Here is an 18,566-nt window from a genome sequence, read left to right as displayed (position 1 = left end):
GAGGCACACAACTTCAATTAACAAGTGTCAAAAGTAGGGCCCCGATTCAGTAAAGCACTTAAACACACTTTGGTTAAAGCATGTAAATAGACCCACTGAAGTCAATAGATTACTCATGTGATCAAAGTTAAACATCTGCTTCAGTGGTTGCTGAATCTGGGCCTGAATGCTTAATTGTCCAGGCAGTGAAAACATAGTGCCATTCCTTTCCTTTAATAAGGACCTTAGCTCCCCCCATCCCCCAGTGGTTTTGAAACTTACATCACTATCCACAGAGAACAGATTCATGGATTATAGGGCCAAAGGGACCACTATGATCATCTAGTCTGACCTCCTGCATAACACGGACCATAGAAACTGCAGATTCTGTCATAACTTTTATGAGATATAGCCTCTATTTTGGAAAGATACCCAGTCTGGATTTAAAGACTAAGTGATGGAGAATCCACCAAATCCCTGTGTAAGTTATTCTAATGGTTAATTAGCCTTACTGTTAAAAAATCTGTGCCTTATTTCTAGTTTGGATTGGTCTTGCTTCAGTTTCCAACCACTGGTCTCATTATGCCTTTTAACACCACCACATTTACTCATATAGCTTCCAAACTGATGACATATTTTGATATTAAAAACAAGTATGTGGTTAGTTTTTATTCTGTTATGTTTGTTACGCACATTCAACACTATGGGCCAGATCCCTAGCTGGTGTAAATCAGCATCACTCTACTGACACAGCTTTAGATCTGTTGAGAGTCTGGTTCTATATGCACTAATTTGGGTCTGTATTGGAATATCACCAAGTTTTTTAATTCAGATTTTGGTATGACAGTATTCCATAAGTGATTCTTGTTTTCACATAGTTTTCAAAATCTAAAATGATGTGAAACATTTGACTTACCTATGGGAATCTCTCCAGCTCTTGCAATAGGCATATATTTTGTGCGTGGCCCACCACAATTGCACTCAGGAAGGCCTGAGAAGTACGTCTCCATTGCTATTTTTAAAGAGAAAGCACTTTGATGAACCTAAACAGCACTACAGGTAATCTGTGCAGTAAGTTTGCAGAAACTGATATAATAAAGCAAGTAAAAAGGGTTCTTTGGTACATCAGCTTCTTTCACATAGATGGCATGCAGTAAAGTATATTCTATTTTAAAACCACCTTGTTTAAATTATTTTACAGAAACTGCCTATAAAATAATATTTTATTGTAAAGAAGAAAAAAAATGTCTTCCTTTTGCAATGAGCTTTAGGGTAAAATTTTCAAAAGCAGCTAAATGATTTAGAGACCCAGGTGCCATTTTCAAACGTGACAGGCTCCTAAATCCTCTTGACTTTCAGTAAGACTTATGGTATATCTATACGTCACAAAGAAAACAAACCACCACCTGTAGCAGTGGCTATCAAAGCCCCGTTAACTGACTAAGGTGTGGGGCTTGCACTATAGGGCTAAAAATAGCACTGTAGACATTCCCATTTGGGCTGGAATCTGGGCTCATTGACCAATTCCCCTCAGCAGGTGTCACAGTCCAGGCTCCAACCCAAGCGGGAATGTCTACACAGCTATTTTTAGCTCTGTAGTGCAAGCCAGAGTCAGTTGACCTGGGCTCAAACTCACTTCCACTTTTCTATTTGCAGTGTAGACATATCTTTAGGCTCCTAAGTCACTTTTTAAAATGGGACTTAAGTCTCTGAATCACTTAGGTGCTTTTAAAAATTTAACCCTAATGCTCATATTTACTAATTGGAATATGCACTAATAGATGTGCATCTTATTAGAACAATTCTATTTATTCACATAATCTTTTAAGTTTGCAAGTTTTCTAAAATAGGAACTGTCACAATGATTGAATACAAATGTGTAGTCTTCACTTTTTCTCCTTGTATTTATAATGCTAATGTTGTCACAATTTGGACTGTCAAATACACATTGTCAACTTTGTCAGGCTAGGTTTAATTGTACGACCATTTCACACAATATAAAGTAGAATGGCTAATTTGACCTACACTACAAGAAGGATGTGGAAAAATTGGAAAGCGTCCAGCGGAGGGCAACAAAAGTGATTAGGGGACTGGAACACATGATTTATGAAGAGCGGCTGAGGGAACTGGGATTGTTTAGTCTGCGGAAGAGAAGAATGAGGGGGGATTTGATAGCTGCTTTCAACTCCCTGAAAGGGGGTTCCAAAGAGGATGGCTCTAGACTGTTCTCAGTGGTAGCAGATGACAGAACAAGGAGTAATGGTCTCAAGTTACAGTGGGGGAGGTTTAGATTGGATATTAGGAAAAACTTTTTCACTAGGAGGGTGGTGAAGCACTGGAATGTGTTACCTAGGGAGGTGGTGGAATCTCCTTCCTTTGAGGTTTTTAAGGTCAGGCTTGACAAAGCCCTGGCTGGGATGATTTAGTTGGGGATTAGTCCTGCTTTGAGCAGGGGGTTGGACTAGATGACCTCCTGAGGTCCCTTCCAACCCTGATATTCTATGATTCCATGACCTAACATATGGAAACTCATATTGTAGTTCTGATTAACCAGATGGCACTTTTTATAGTCATGAAAGTGAGCATGAAAACCTATTTTATGACACATTTTAATATCTGAAAGTTGTTTGAGTCTGCTTTTTACTAGGGCTCTCGATTAAGCGCAATTAACTCACTCGATTAACTCAAAAAAAGTAACCGTGATCAATTGCACTGTTAAACTATAGAACACCAACTGAAATTCATTACATATTTTGGGATGTTTTTCTACATTTACAAATATATTGATTTCTTATGCAACACGGAATACAAAATGTACACTGTCGTTTTTTATTACAAATATTTGGGGGGAGGGATAGCTCAGTGGTTTGAGCATTGGCCTGCTAAACCCAGGGTTGTGAGTTCAATCCTTGAGGGGGCCGTTTGGGATCTGGGGCAAAAATTGGAGATTGGTCCTACTTTGAGCAGGGGGTTGGACTAGATGACCTCCTGAGGTCCCTTCCAAGCCTGATATTCTATGATTTGCACTTCAAAAATCTAAACAAAAGAAACAGTATTTTTCAATTCACCTCATATAAGTAGTGTAGTGCAATCTCTTTATCATGAAAGTGTAACTTACAAATGTAGATTTCTTTTGTTACATAACTGCACTCAAAACCCAAACAATGTGAAATGTCTGAGTCTACAAGTCCACTCAGTCCTACTTCTTGTTCAGCCAATCGCTAAGACAAACAAGTTTGTTTATATTTACGGGAATGATGGTTGAAGCATGAAGGGATATATGACTCTTTAGCGATTCTGGCACGTAAATATCTTGCGACTCCTGTTACAACAGTGCCATGTGAATGCCTGTTCTCACTTTCAGGTGACATTGTGAACAAGAAGCAGGTAGCATTATCTCCTGAAAATTGTAACCAAACTTGTTTGTCTGAGTGATTGGCTGAAGTAGGAGTGGACTTGTTTTACATTATTTTATTTTTGAATGCGGTTATTTTTTGTACGTAATTTCAACTTTCATGATGAAGAGACTGCAGTACAGTACTTGTATGAGATAAACTGAAAAATACTATTTATTGTGTTTTTTACGGTGCAAATATTTGTAATAAATTAAGTGAACACGGTACACTTCGTATTCTGTGTTGTAATTGAAATCAATATATTTGAAAATGTAGAAAACATCCACAAATATTTCAATAAATGGTATTCTATTGTTAACAATGTGATTAATTGTGATACATTTTTAATCACTTGACAGCTCTACTTTTTACACAATCTGTTATATATAACCTGTACATGTCCTCATTCCAGTTAATATTGTTGGTTTTTTGTTCCATAGTAATACAAAATGGATACTATACTGTATATACATGTGCAATTCTAAACAAGTCCTGAGTAATTTTAAAGTATGAGTAAAACCTCGTAAATTCTAATTTGTGCAACTAAAATTCAGATAAGTGTTACTCTACTGTGAAGAAACCATCTATTCCAAAATATATAGCATTTTACCTTAGTTCTGTGCATTGCTGAGAGCTCTGTAAAGTGCACAATATACAATTACATTCCGGGTCATTAGACAATGAGAAAAGATGCTGACCTCATTCTTGAATAACTATTGTTTCCTTTCTTTTAATTAATGGCAAGTGATTCATTCTGCATCTGTATAATCAAGCGTGGAAGACTTTTACAGAGTTTGAATTAAAATCCTCTGCAGTACATATTTTGTAAATGTTCAGGTCACAGGTCCTTTGATTCTTATAAGGAACACTGTACCCTCAAATAGTTAAACTGTGCTTCTTGGGATAAACAAATACCAATGGAGCGTGAGTATCATCTCAAATGCCACACTATGTTAAGGGGAAATGAAAAACAGGAAATAATCTTAAGAAACAGCTTGGTGGAAACTGAACATTAGAAAAACTCCCCTTATGACTACATAACCACAGTAAACAGGAGATAATCTTGCAGTACTATAATGAATTGTCTGAGCAAATGTAAAGGAAGCACTTTCAATAATGAGTGGATCCCAACACAGCATGAGAATTAGAATTTTTGTACATCATTACCAGAGCAACTAGCGCTAACAAATGTTTGTATATTCCATGCCAAGAAAATGCAGGCACTAAATACGACAACCGCTAAAGGATGAAGGTCAGCATTGTTGCATATCTGTTTTTAACTGGCAAAATTTCAGATGGAAATTTTCAGGCATGGAGATTGAGTCTTTATTTGCATTTTTCTGACACCACAGAATGGAAGGCACAACTTTGGATTCTGCTCCACTGGCAAAGAGTCCCGGGCACACAGTTAGCCGGTCCCGTGGCTGCTGTAGTCAAACACTCCTTTCTTGAAGAATGGTGAGAACTCACAGATGGTGTGTTTTGACAGGGTTGGTCCCACTTTATCGATGTGTAATGGAGATGATGGAGACTTGAGCATCATGCAGAAAAAGTTCCTGAGGTATTTCTGGGAAAAGAAATCCACTATGTCACAGTGTTTTCATGATCACTTTGGTTACAGTCATTTTCAAGAGTTAAATACAAGGCAACATAAAAAAAGCGAAACAAATCTCTGTGAACTTGGAAAAGTTCATTTTAATAACTAACCATACTTAAATACCAACCTATAAAACGTGTCTCTGAAATGGTTATGTTGTGGTCAGGCAATACAATAAAAATGTTTATTATATTCTTCTCCTTCCAGGATTGTTACTATTTTACTCTACCTCCAGCTTACTCTCTGCTAATCATGGTTTACCAATCATGGCTTACCAAAGCTAGCAAATATTGCAGCAGGTCGAAAAACTCAAAGCTACTTTATAGGAATTTCACTAAATATGGATGAAAAAGAACTTTTCACCACCTAAGTACCACAATCATTAAATTGAAAGGGAATTGTTTTGATCACGGTCATCTGTATAAATTATACACGTGTTGCTTATTGTCCAGCTATATCGAAAGGACAGGAGACACATGATATGGTTTTAATAAGGCCGCAACACTATTATTAAATGTCTGGGACTATCTGGCAGATAAAAGTGTACAGTGCAGGTAGCCCCATGTTCATTCAATAACTATCCTGGAGGCTTCTACCACCCTAACCCCCTTTTCCATCTAGGTCTCCCAGCCAACCCATTGCTGGGACCTTATCCACCCCTCCTCATAGGAGGGTTAAGGTGGGCTATAGGAAAGGGCAGTTGGCTCGCTGCTAGACCGTTCATATGAGCCCCTGACTCACCCCTCTCCCCACCTGTAAAGCACTGTTCCCCCTTCCTTCGGCCAACTGGACAATAGCCCCCTTCTGCCCCTCCACATAAAGTTGTGGTGCAGTAATTATCTCTGAACTGGGTCCTTCCAGTGAAATCCACCCTAAAACTGTCTAAAACAAATACAAAATGCAAGAAGTGTTCCAGTTCCAAACAGTAATATTTACCAACCATTCCACCGATTGTATCCATTTACATCGTGTGAAATTGTGGCAGTAACAACATAAAGGTCACTTTTGCAAAACCGATGGGGTTTCTTTAAGTAAGGTTTTGGGGGAACACGAACGTTTAGTGCGATTTAACAAACAGCGCTTGGCATGTTCAAATGAAATGTGGTAGATAAAACATATGCTGAGGCAGATGCACAGACCTGTACTAAAGAGTAACCAAAAATATCACCTCCCTGACTCCATGCAAATAGCTGCAAGGGAAATCTTATCTAAAGTAAAAGGATAAAGTCTTTTGCTCTGCTACAGACTGGATTAAAAAGATAACTGACTCGTCATATCTTTAGATATTACACACTAATCATGCATTCGGGGGGAGAAATCTATTTAGTACAATATCCTATGATGAATGTGATGTTCAGTTACCTGAATGCAGCATACAGCCCTAATCCATCCATTCTGGGAAGCAGTCACCCTAATTAAAGTCCACATTACCTGCTCTCTTTTCAAGAAGAACTTCTCCATAATATAACAAGATATTTATCCATTCGCTGTTAAGAGTCTTGGAAACAAACTATATTAATGTCACGGAATGCAGGGTAACAAAAAAGCAGCTGGCACATAAGCTATTCTCTTGGCAGGACTGGTGGATTTTCTTTTTTATTCAAATCTCCCACAGGTTGTATTAATGTTCACAAAAGAAATATTTCATTACGAAAATGCCTTCAAGATGAATTCCAACAGACTAGGAGATAATTTAAAGCAGGCAACAGATGTTGTGACAACATTTGTCATAATTAGTTCACGAAGTAGGGTCCCTTAAAAAAAAATCCCAACCCAATAAAGCCTGAAGGATGAATAGGGAAGTAAATCAAATGTAAAAATATAACACTCTGCTCGAGTTTTAGTAGTGGAAAGTTACTGCAGTAATTCCAGTTTATTGGATCTGAAGGTTCACAGAAGGCACCGATTTTTTAGTCACAGTCATTAGAAAGGAAATTGTATTCACCTTGGTCTGTGTGGCCAGGTGATTTACTGCCATGCCTTTCCTGTAAAGCCACTATTCTTGCTGTAGGCTGGGCAATTCTAATGGTAGTAGTACAAAGAAGCTCTGTGCTAGGCGAGTATATGTACGTGAAATGAAAATGGTAACAACAGCAACTACTGGTTCACATAATTTTCCCAGATCTGCACAGAAATCATGGTTGGAACACTACAGCTGGCTGGAAAGTGGAGAACAAATTGTGAAAATGTTACCCCCCTCCCTTTTTTTTTTCTTTTTTTTTTGCTGAAATTTCGTTTTGAAGTAAGATTTCAATGCCATATACTGCACTCTAGTAACACCATATATTGTATGTCAGTATGTGCTACCTTGTTTAATAGCCTCTGGATCAGGGCTCATATGCAGCATGACGTATGATGCTGAAGTGCAGCATGGGGCCATTGTGCCCTTCACCCCATACCGGTTGGTCGAGATGTGCTGGTTGGAAGTTAAAGATTCCATAATACAGTGAAACATGTCCTGATGTTCTAGCCCACATGTGAACTAAGGCTGCACACATTGTTGTCATGACTTCCTATCCAGTCACTACACTAACAGTGCCTGACTCAAAGCCTTGCTGTCCCCCAAATGTGGAACGTACTATAGTATATCAACATCTATTTCTAGTCTTGCAGTGTTCACTTCTAAAGTTAACAATCGAACTCACTATTACAAATATTCTAAGGGACATGTTCTTTTGACTTATTTTATTTTTCATTCTGGTAAATGCTTTCAGAACAGTAAGGATTACAATATTCACTTGTTCTGGATTATTTAGTCTAGCAATCAGTGTTCAAAATCACTTCTGAGTTCATGTTGCTACTAGTGTTTACATTGTTAAATTGTTGGCTTACAAAACACCCGCTGTAATTGTAAATATCTGTTTTCCAATGATGGCATGGAATCGTGGCATCATTAGATGGACAGCTCTTATACTTAAACACTTTAACATATATTTATTATCAGTCATTTGGTCCAAGCATACACTAAGAAATATGAAAGATTACTTTGTACAGGAATTTTATTACCACTATGTAAGAAAATGTTTAAAGCAGGAATCCATTCTGTTTTATTCTTAGGTTCAAAGCATGCTAGAACTGTGTCCCCAAGATTTGAAAGGTGAAGATTCTGCCCTTTTGGTTTGTCCTACGTTTTCATGTCTTTTAGACTGACTAACTTGAGATCTATATTATGTGAACTACACAAACTTAAACCTCAAAGCTTTAACCTTGCATGACAAGTATCCCTGCGGGAGAAAAACCTAGAAATCTTTGCAAGCCTCAAAGCTGTTTCTTTTGTTGAATGGGCCAAGCTGCTTTCCCTCCATTTTCATTTGGTGAATGGTGAAATTATAACCATTTAAAGTTTTAAAAAACTATTATTTTAATAGGGGTCATTCTATAACCGTAGGCCAGTGTTCATCTGATGTGCAATGTCATTCTAATGATTTCTGCACTACCTCACTCAGTGGGGACCTCATAATTTTACATATTTTAACATGAACCCATAAATTTATTTAACAGTATTAAAATTGAAAAGTTTTCTGGAATGTAAAAGGATTCTTATCTTCCATTCAGTTGTGGCATATTAACAGAGAACACAACTCAATTATATTGTTCTCATATGTTACAAAGAGTGACAGCTTTGGAGACCAATCACAAAGTTTAATAAGAATTAGATTTTTTTAAATTAAACTTTGCATTGTTTTAAAACTCATCAGCTGTAGTACTTATAGAAGGTGAAAGAAACTTCCAGCATCATGGGTTTGGACTATAGGTTTGGACCTTCCCAAACTTGCTAACTATTTTTTACAGCAGGTTTCTTGTAACATTGGTAATTCTCTTGAGCTTTGGGCTTCACAACCCCCACAATAATGAAATATTTTGCTCTTGTATTTAAAGGAGTTCACACAGTTTTACAAACCTTAATGAGTTAAGCCTTACAGAGCATGGTGAGGTAAGAAATAATCCTCACTTTATAGTTGAAGAAATTGAGGTACAGATATTAATAGATTTGCCCATGGTCTCACAAAGAATCAGTGGCAGACTAGGAAAAAGAATGCCTAACTTGTTAATCCAACTCCTATCGTTGGACCATCTTCCCCTTTATTAAAATGCTAGCCTTGCTCAGACCCAGCCATATAACTACTATATAATCTTTTAACAAAGGAGTACAGTGTTGCAAGTTTTAAGCCAAATCTTGGTTTAAACTATTCATAGAGGAAAAGCACATGGCTATTTTGTATAGAAAAGATGAAAATACTATAAAAAGGGACAGGTTTCAAGCTTACTCACTCTGAATAACACATTACTCTGCAATTAGTACATGTGGTTTCAATGGGAGTACCTCAGCCTAAGATATTCCTAAGCATGAATATGGATATCAGAATCTAGCGCAAAATGAGCAGGTAAACCGGAGTATGGTTAGCTATGACGGCTTCCAAGCAGTGACAAAAAGAAACAAAGATCTGCTTAAATGGCAGACTCTAAAAGACACTGATTGCTCAGGCATCCCGTGTCACTGAATGTTAGCCAGCTTGATCTTTCTCAGATCATTAGATCCATCTAATGGGGGAAAAGGGGAAACACCTTCCAGGTGTTTTCTCTACCATTTAATTTTAAAAAAAGTTAAACATATTAGTTCTTCTCTCCCCCTCCCAGAGGTGTCATGAGGAGTAACTGATGTTTTTCTGCAGTGGTTTTCAGATGTGAAGCACTATATAAAATGTTAGGTATTATTACAAACTATAGGAATCTGTTAAGAAGCAGCCTTCCGGAGATGGCATGCTGACACACAGAGACTTGAGGCAGTGACTCATGGAGAGAGAGGATTTGCAAAGTGCACTATCTGAGGTGATCCTACAAAAGGAATGGTGAGAGCTAAGGGTTTCATGTCTTCTCTCTAGAACTGGGCTTTGCAACATTTAGTCATTTCTAATTCTTCTCTTGGCCTCTCTTCCTTGCAAACAAGCAAGAGCCACAGGGAATGAGACTCAGTAAATGGATGAGTGATAGCCCAATAATAGGCAGCAGGCACAGCGATACATATCATGGAGAGGGAAAAGAATGAAGATGGAACTCATAAGGAAGAATGGTGCTGAGGGGTTGCAAACTGAACTAATTCTGAACCATTGGGACATTATCTAGTTCTGGGGTGGGCAAACTACAGCCCATGGGCTGGATCTGGCCCACGGGATTGCCAGCCTTCTGTCGCTCCCAGAAGTGGCCAGCACCATGGCCCCTGGGACACTGGGGGGTAGAGGGCTTCATGCGCTACCCTCGCCTGCAGGCATCGCCCGCCCTGCAGCCAAGGGGAGCTTTGGGGGAGGTATCCGCAGGCGAGGGCAGCACGTGGAGCCCTCTGCTCCTCCCCCTCCCTTAGGGACGCGGCCTCAGCCTGCCTGAGCCCCGCTGCGCGCCACTGCCACCCCGGAGCTGCTGCAGGTAAGTGGCACCGGGCCGGAGCCTGCACCCCGAACCGCTCCAGCACCCCACATCCCAACCCCCTGCCCTACTCCGCACCCCTTGCCCTGAGCCCCCTTATCCCTTGCCTTGAGCCCCCTGCCGCACCCCTCATGAACCCCAACCCCCTACCCGGAGCCCACTCCTGAATCCCGCACTCCTCCTGCACCCCAACCCCCCTGCACCAGACACCTACAGAGACACAGCTGCATCTCTGCAGCTGCGCAGATTGAAATTTGTAGCATAGAGCTGCCTTGGGTAGGTTTCCCAGACCTAAAGAAGAGCTCTGTGTTAGCTCAAAAGCTTCTCTCTCTCTCTCTCTCTCTCACCAACAGAGGCTGGTTCAATACAAGATTATATCTCACTCACCTTATCTCTAAGAGTTAAACAGACTTGCATTCAAGGTTCTTTTTACAAGACTGCTTCACCCACCCTTGCTAAAAATACATTGGCATCAGTTCTTTTCCAAGTTATCTTGGAACATATTGCAAGATATCCTAAAATCAACTCTAGAGTAAAATATATGAGCATACTAGCTTTTCTTATTCAATATCTTGAATGTTATATATTTCATGCACTTTATATAGTAATTAGTCACCTCTAGATCCCCACACTACTGTATATACACTGAGGTCACTGTGGGCAGTTTCAATTTTATATGAAGGGGAAAAAAACCCTAGTGCCTGAGAAAATATTTAGTGTTTAAAAGCTGTTATTTCTTTGAAAATCTAAGCACAAATGATAAATTTCTAGAAATGTTACAGTATCATCTGGTCCTGTATCTTTTGTAGGGAAAGAATCAAGTTCTGGACTTTGCTTATAACAAAACTATAGAACTAAACAGCACTGTCATTAGTGGACAAAGTTTTGGAAATCTCATTTTAATAAAAGAAGCTGTAAATACCTCTGTACCTATTATAATTCTACACATATGCATCAACATTAAACCAGAGCCCTTCCCTGCAATTAGATAATTTGTGTAAGCACAAAGATAAGAGGTTGATCAGGACATGTAGGAGAAAGAAGAATGACACACAAATGGATTTAAAGCAGCACACCACAACTGCATCAGTTACAATATTAAAGGGAGGGAGACCTGCCTCAAAGTTCCAGGCATTAATTGGGCCCGGTGCTTGGTGAAATGGCCTCATGCTATACAACCAAAGAATATGAAATGTGTTCCTTTAGCCAAACCCTTGCTACTCAATTGATGATTCAGCCTAATGCTGAATCGCATCACCGGCTCCTCCCACCCAAGCAATACTGTTTCCTGGTAGTGGCGTCTTCAACCTTTTGAAGGTTAACAGAGTTAAGGCGGCTTACACATATTTCCTACCAATGGAATTGTAAAAAATAAATCAAGACAATCGCCATTTAATATCCAGATCACCCTCAATTTGCATGCCTTAGGTTACAATCCCTAACACCCACTCAGACGTCTCACCTCCACAACAAACTATCTTTCAGTTCCACCATACAGCCATGCATAATGCACATAACCAATTCTTCAGAATCTCACACGTGTAATCTTAACTCTGGCCTCACCAAAATTAAGTTCTCTTGCTGACAGACAGGTTTCAGATATCGACAATGTGCTAAGGAAGAAAATCCAAGGTTGCAGCTATAGGGACTCCTCAGGGAGGAGCCAGAGAGCGAAACTTGCCAGGGAGGGGGAGAGAGAGGTGTGTGTGTGTGTGTGTGTGTGTGTACAAACGTCAGAGCGTCACTGCTTCTGCTGTAAACTGGTTGTGTTTGCTAGGAAAGCATGAATACAACAGTTATGATGAATAATGCTAATAACTTTTTTTAAACTAGCCTATGTCTGAGTTGTGTGCAGGTACATAGACCTGAACTTCAACATGCTAGAAGCAACCCGTTTGTTAGTGGGATCTGAAGGAAATATTAGACTGCAAGTCTCAATTTTAAAACTCATGTTACTGAAAATATTTGTTATTCTCCAAAAAATTAACTCTGCCCAAGAGCAAGTGTTGTGACTCTGGTGCATGTCCACAACATTCTCCTTAAGTTACAAAAAGGATTTAACCCCCATGAGAACTACGAATCTGAGCACAACCTGAATTATGGAGGACGCCATTCTCAGCAGGTGTAAGTCAGTGCAGCTCCAGTGAAACTATGGCAATTTATATTAATGAAGGATCTGGCCCAGAGTTGCTACAGATGTCTTCATAATATACACACAGCACAAAGATCAGGGATAACATTTTCAAAAGTGCCTAAGTGACTTAGGAACTTAAGTCTGATTTTCAGAACTGACCTAGGTGCTCAGGAGACTAAGTCCCAACAAAACTCAATTTTAGTCAGAGTGATAACAAACAACTTGAAGTCAATATATTAATATTAAATTTTTGTTAACATACAAAGCATTCTGTCAGAGGCTGGTTAAAATTCAAGGTGAAACTGCTATTCTATCTTTGCAAAACCAAACTTTTCATTATAGCTATTTAGATAATTTTTCTGTTCAAGTCTAACAGCATGAGCACATTATGTTGAATTATTATTCTCCGCCATCAGTTGAATTAACTTCTAAAGTCAGTCTAGTTCACGAACTGCAATAATATTCTGCTTGATATTACACTTTAACAAATGAAATTCATTTACAATCTATGGGACTTAATATTTGTTACAATGTCTGCATGTTAAAAGGTTACATTCATTGGCTTTATGTAGTTCCAATAAAAACCATACCCATAGCCTGCGACAGAACAACTGTGATTTACAGTTGCTATATCTGTGTGAATCTGCTTTTGGAAGTAAAAGGCCATATTAAAAAGATCAAAACAGACCTAGCTAGTGAAGGAAATCATTCTTTTCTCCAGAGCACAAGTCAAAACGAATCCTGTCAAAACCTTTTCACAGATGGCAATAAAGAAATTGAATTTACTACGCATCCCTTGGCCAGCAGTGACAGCATGTCATCTGCTAGAGTGGCCTTGGTAAATAGTTACCAAAGTACTTGACATGCATCACCTTCAACTTCCTCTGGTGAAATCAAAAACTGGAGGATGACTGATAAACTTGCCTCAAAAAAGGACAGTAATGAGTTGCACCTTGCGTCCTCAATCGAAAGCTCACTTTATCGATACACTCAGCTCCAGACTGTGGTGGGTCGTTATTGGAAAGCTGCACAGGTATGGCAACTGTTCAGCTTGCTTTGCAAGAGGATGTTGAGGAATATGTCTTGAACGGACAGCAAAATAAAATGTAACTATTATCGACACTAATGTGAAATTAAACTAAGTCTGAAATAGGTTAACCCATACATTTTGTAATCAACATTAATGGTTCCCTCCTTTTTATGATACTTTAAGAAAATTTGTGAAAAGGCTGAAAATTCTGAATCATTGATCCTATTTTTTTCCTTTGAAAACACAATGTATTGCACAGAAAAGTTCATATTTTTATTGCAAAAAATCCCTTGCACCTTAATCCCACCTGTTTTCTCTGGCTGTGCCACACAACAGTTCACTCTCCTACGTGCTGTAATTCTTTGGTCTAATTCTGATTGTTGAGTGTAGCGAGGAGATGGCTGGATGGTGTTTAATGGCAGTGGAGGTCAGACTAGAGGTCAGACTAGGTGATCTGGTGGTCCTTTCTGGCCTTAAATTTATGACTTGAGGGGGTGCCTGAAGTTAAACAACTGAAATCATATTTAGGAACCTAAAAGCTGTTTGCAGGGTACTTATAACAGTCAAAAGTAACGTTACACATCCAGATTTGCAAATTAGATTTGCAAATCCAGTCCTGCAAGTGCCCGACAGTAAATTGCTTTTGTTCACTGGATTGAAGTGAATCAATCCAATAGGTTATTTCAATTACTGATCCGTTCAAGTCTAGAAGACCCCTTTTTAGGGCTAACTTGGAGGTCTGAACTGAACTAATCATGAACTAATCAACTCTTCTCCCTATCAATATTATTAGAATACAATATCTTGTGTTCTGTTTGAATCTCAATGGAGTTTATTCATGATATATTTCGTAACCTGCATGTAGATTAAGCTAGAGTATGCAAGTGTTTGGTGCATGTAGAAATCTTAGTTTCTTCTTATTTGTATCTATTAAATGTAATCATTAGGAAAAATCATTCACTTTTTGAAGACGGTGCCTGATACAAAGACGACAATGCCACCCAAAAATGTTGGAATGTTTAATCTCTTCACCGCTGACAGCTGCTACAACTCCCACTATGAACACTGCCACTTCAAAGGGGATGTACCTGGTGCCTCTGGGCAACACTCCTGGTGCCTCTGGGCAATCACGAACCTGATATGTCATATAGCTTCAAAGTGGCTAGCTAAATAGGTTTTATTTCCTGCATGCAAGCCAATGCTTCATTTATTATTTTTGTTTTTAAAAATATTTTCTTAATGCAAATATAGGTTATAAGAGCCCCATCTAGCTATCTTTCGCTAAAGCAATCATCCTAGAAATGCGTTAACATATTTGATATTCACAAAATCAACCTACTATGCTCTCCTTTTTGGGCTAATGTCAGTTTCTTTCCTGTCAGAGCCTCCATTATAGTACCTCTCATTTTAGGGAATTAAAAAAAATGGTTCTCCAAAACAAACAACATTTCAAAGTTCAGACTGACTCTGAGACCATGCAACTGGCACCTTCTCTAGTACAATCAAGTGCTGCAAATCTTCAATATTGTTTACTCTTTCAACAGCAAAATGAGCAGGTACATATGCACATGAATAATGAAAAGAAAAGCTTCAATCTTTCTTTGAATGATTTCTAAATTTATTCTTAACACTTTAAAAACTATCTGGGAGAGCTGCTTCTAAGGACAGTTACTTTCATACCATCATAGGCCTACAATCAAATTGGAAGAACTGCGCTAATGAGAAGCTGGCTTTAAAGCTCTTCCTAAAGCTCTGATACTAAGGAAGCTGTTGCAAGCTCATCACTAGAATCTAACAATTGTCTTTTAATAATCACTTTGAACTGACATCTAATCAGTAGCTTTGTCAGCTTTTTGTACTTGGGTTCACTGGCATGAAAGTCAACCAGAAAAAGGCAACTTTTATTTACTACACTTGACTTTGATTACCACATTTTTTTTTATACAGTACTCATCTTCTCAATTTGCCTGTAAATAATATGAATTAGGTTACCTCAGATAAACAGATTGGAGTTGGGATGTTAAACACCTGGCCCATTTAATGCACTTGCATAGTCTGCATTGTATATTCAAATATATAGAAAGTGCAGGATAACGGTGTTAATCTATCTTTGTAAAGTGCTTTGAGATCTACGAACCTAAAGCTTGTTACTATATAAACTGGAGTGTAGTTCTTCGTGTTTAGGAGAAGAAAAACAGTGGATGTTGCAAATGGGAGATACAGGGAAAATGGGTGGGGGGGAAGTAATGCTTGGAGTGTAGTGACATTTCCTTAGCCAATCCCTCCTAAAGGGAATACATCTAGCCAACCAACTAAGCAACTACATTCTACTGAAAACACATTTTGCAATCAAAATGGAAACAGACACATTAATTGAAACATCTTTTCCATTTTGGTTTCTTTACCGGTTTAAAAAAAATAATCCCCAAACTGTCTACATTCCTTGTAGTTTTTATCAAAAATAGGATAATACTGTATATCCTTATTTACAGAAGTCTAATTGCATGAAAGGAAAAATTCACACTAACTTTTAACAACAAAATTTATCAACAAAATTTTTGGCTGTTTCAGTTAAGGCAGATTTAATCAAGCAAAGTTGGCTCTAAAGTGAAGTTACAGTCATTAAGCAACTGAACAATTAATTTAGAGTTTTACCCTAAACAGGTCTCTGATGAAACAATTAATGGACGGCAAATAGGACATTTATTGCTAAAGCCCAGAATTTAAATCTACCATAGGTAATTTTGAATATATAATTAGTCTCTCTCAGTTCTCTAAAAGAAGAGAGAATTCTCTGTGCAAACTTACCAGCAGTTAATTCAATATAGACACAAGGGACGTGGATATCCTGTGTTATATTAAAAAATCCAATGCCAAAAGCCTCTGAATTATAAATATGTAGACTGGTCAAAGGTTACAAGACTACTCTTTGGATAATTTAAGTCACATTTTCCTATCAATGAATGCACTGAAAAAGTTTTGAACTTCTGAGGACCGGAACACATTAAGGTACATATAAACTTCAAGTAACTTTAACGATGATCCTGTTTTGTAGTTAACAACCATGACTTTAATTTGAGGCCGTCTGGACCCTTTTCAGCCGAACAGTCCCAACATGTGATGAGGACCTATGCAGACCACAACCTTCTGCGTCTCCTTCTCTCAAAACACAGGTTCTCTCACAAATGCCACCCACTCACCCAAGCCAAAAAGAGAAGTCTCGCATGAAGTTTCCAGAGATATTCTGGCCCTGGTTGGGTTGAAAATGCCACAAAAATCCTCATACTACTTCAGTAATTTTCCTTCCTATTTTGGCTGGAACCAGAAAGAACAGAAGTATATGAAAATTACATTCAACTGCTACTTAACTACTAGGGGTTCCTGAAAAAGAATGCGTTTGCCAAATGTTGCTATCATCAAACGTGGGGAAAACTTCCTTGACCAAAGCCAGTTAAGGTAAGCCAATTAAGCCAATTAAAATAAGCGTGTTTAATTAAGATGAGCTATTATCAGCAGGAGAAAAAAAACTTTTGTAGTGATAATCAAGATAGTCCATTTAGACAAGTAGACACACCTGTCAAAGTTTTTTTTTCTCTTGCTGATAATAGCTCATCTTAATTAATTAGCCTCTTACAGTTTGTATGGCCAAGTGTGCCTTCCTGGGTTCCAAGAGGTTTGCATTCGGGTGGTGGCAGCATCTATCTATCCAAGGTCAAAGAGAAGCGGTAACCTTGGGAGTTTAATACAAGCCTGGAGTGGCCAGTATTAATTTTTTTGAATCCTTGCGGGCCCCCATTTCTGAACTTGAAGTGCCAGAGTGGGGAATCAGCCTTGACAATGTTTAACTCATTTTGAAGTTGAACAGTGGAAAATCATACCTGTAAGAGAAGTTCCACTTGGAGAGTCTTCAAATGTTTCAGAATACAGAGCCATGGCCAAATCTTGCAATCAGTTACAAACTGGTTCTGATGCAAAGTGAGGAAGCCACAAGGACATCTCAGCTGCTGATGATTCAAGGAATAATTCTTGTAGACAAACTGTTGAATTTAGCCTGACATGGGAGTTTGCTTAAGGTACATGATGCCTTAATCCGTAAAAGTTTTTAATTTGATGCTGTCTGGTTAATTCCAAAAAAAGTAAGAAAAACCTAAACTTTGCCTCTGCTCGAAAGAAGCTGTTGCCACTCGCCAGAGATGAGATACTAATTGAATCTGATTAGTCATCAGGGTCTGTCCTGTCCTTGATAGAAGTTGTCCAGGAAATAATGACAGAAGTCAGAGTCTGTTCAAGATTACAAATGCTACTGGAATGTAACCAGCTGAATATCATTTATGAAGAGTGACCAGATTTTGTCATCCACCAGAGGAAAATTCTGGTCTGCATATGACAGGGGTGGGCAAACTTTTTGGCCTGAGGGATGCATCAGGTTTCTGATATTGTGTGGAAGGCCGGTTAGGGGAGACTGTGCCTCCCAAAACAGCCAGGCATGGCCCAGCCCCCATCCCTTATCCGACCCCCCTTGCTTCTTGCCCCCTGACAGCCCCCCCGGGACTCCTGCCCCATCCACCCCCTGCTCTCTGTCCCCTGCTCGACCCTGGCCCCTCGGCTCCTAACTGCCTCCCGCCGCCCCATCCAACCTCCCCTCCTTCCTGACTGCCCCCCCAGGACCCCTGCCCCATCCAACCACCCCTTCTGCTTGACCACCCCCAGGCCCCCTGCCCCTGACTGCCCCCTGCTGCCCCATCCAACCCCCCCTCTCCTTTCTGACAGCCCCCCCGGGACCTCACCACATCCAACCACCGTTTTCCCCTGTGCCCTGACTGCCCCCCGCTGCCCCATCCAACCCCCCACCCCCCTTCCAGACTGCCCCCCCGGAACCCCTGCCCCCATTCAACCACCCTGTTCCCCGCCCTCTGACCGCCCCGACCCCCACCCACGAACTCCCCTGCCCTCTATCCAAGCCCCCCACTCCCTGCCTCCTTACTGCGCTGCCTGGAGCACCGGTGGCTG

The 18,566-nt window shown here is 39.5% G+C and overlaps 1 protein-coding gene across 1 annotated transcript in view; it reads right to left on the bottom strand.

Moving 5' to 3' along the window:
- Positions 1–4,011: 4,011 nt before the first annotated feature.
- Positions 4,012–18,566, bottom strand: part of KIF16B (kinesin family member 16B) — a 234,811-nt gene continuing 220,256 nt past the window's right edge. Inside the window, exon 26 of the mRNA XM_077812041.1 lies at positions 4,012–4,941. Within this exon, the coding sequence (XP_077668167.1) occupies positions 4,783–4,941 (159 nt within the window). The 3' untranslated portion in view covers positions 4,012–4,782. The remainder of the gene's footprint in view (positions 4,942–18,566) is intronic.

This window comes from Eretmochelys imbricata, chromosome 3, assembly GCF_965152235.1.
Source record: "Eretmochelys imbricata isolate rEreImb1 chromosome 3, rEreImb1.hap1, whole genome shotgun sequence".
Taxonomy (NCBI): domain Eukaryota; kingdom Metazoa; phylum Chordata; order Testudines; family Cheloniidae; genus Eretmochelys; species Eretmochelys imbricata.
The sequence above is the reverse complement of the archived record's forward strand: the minus strand, read 5'-3'. Positions and strand labels throughout refer to the sequence as shown.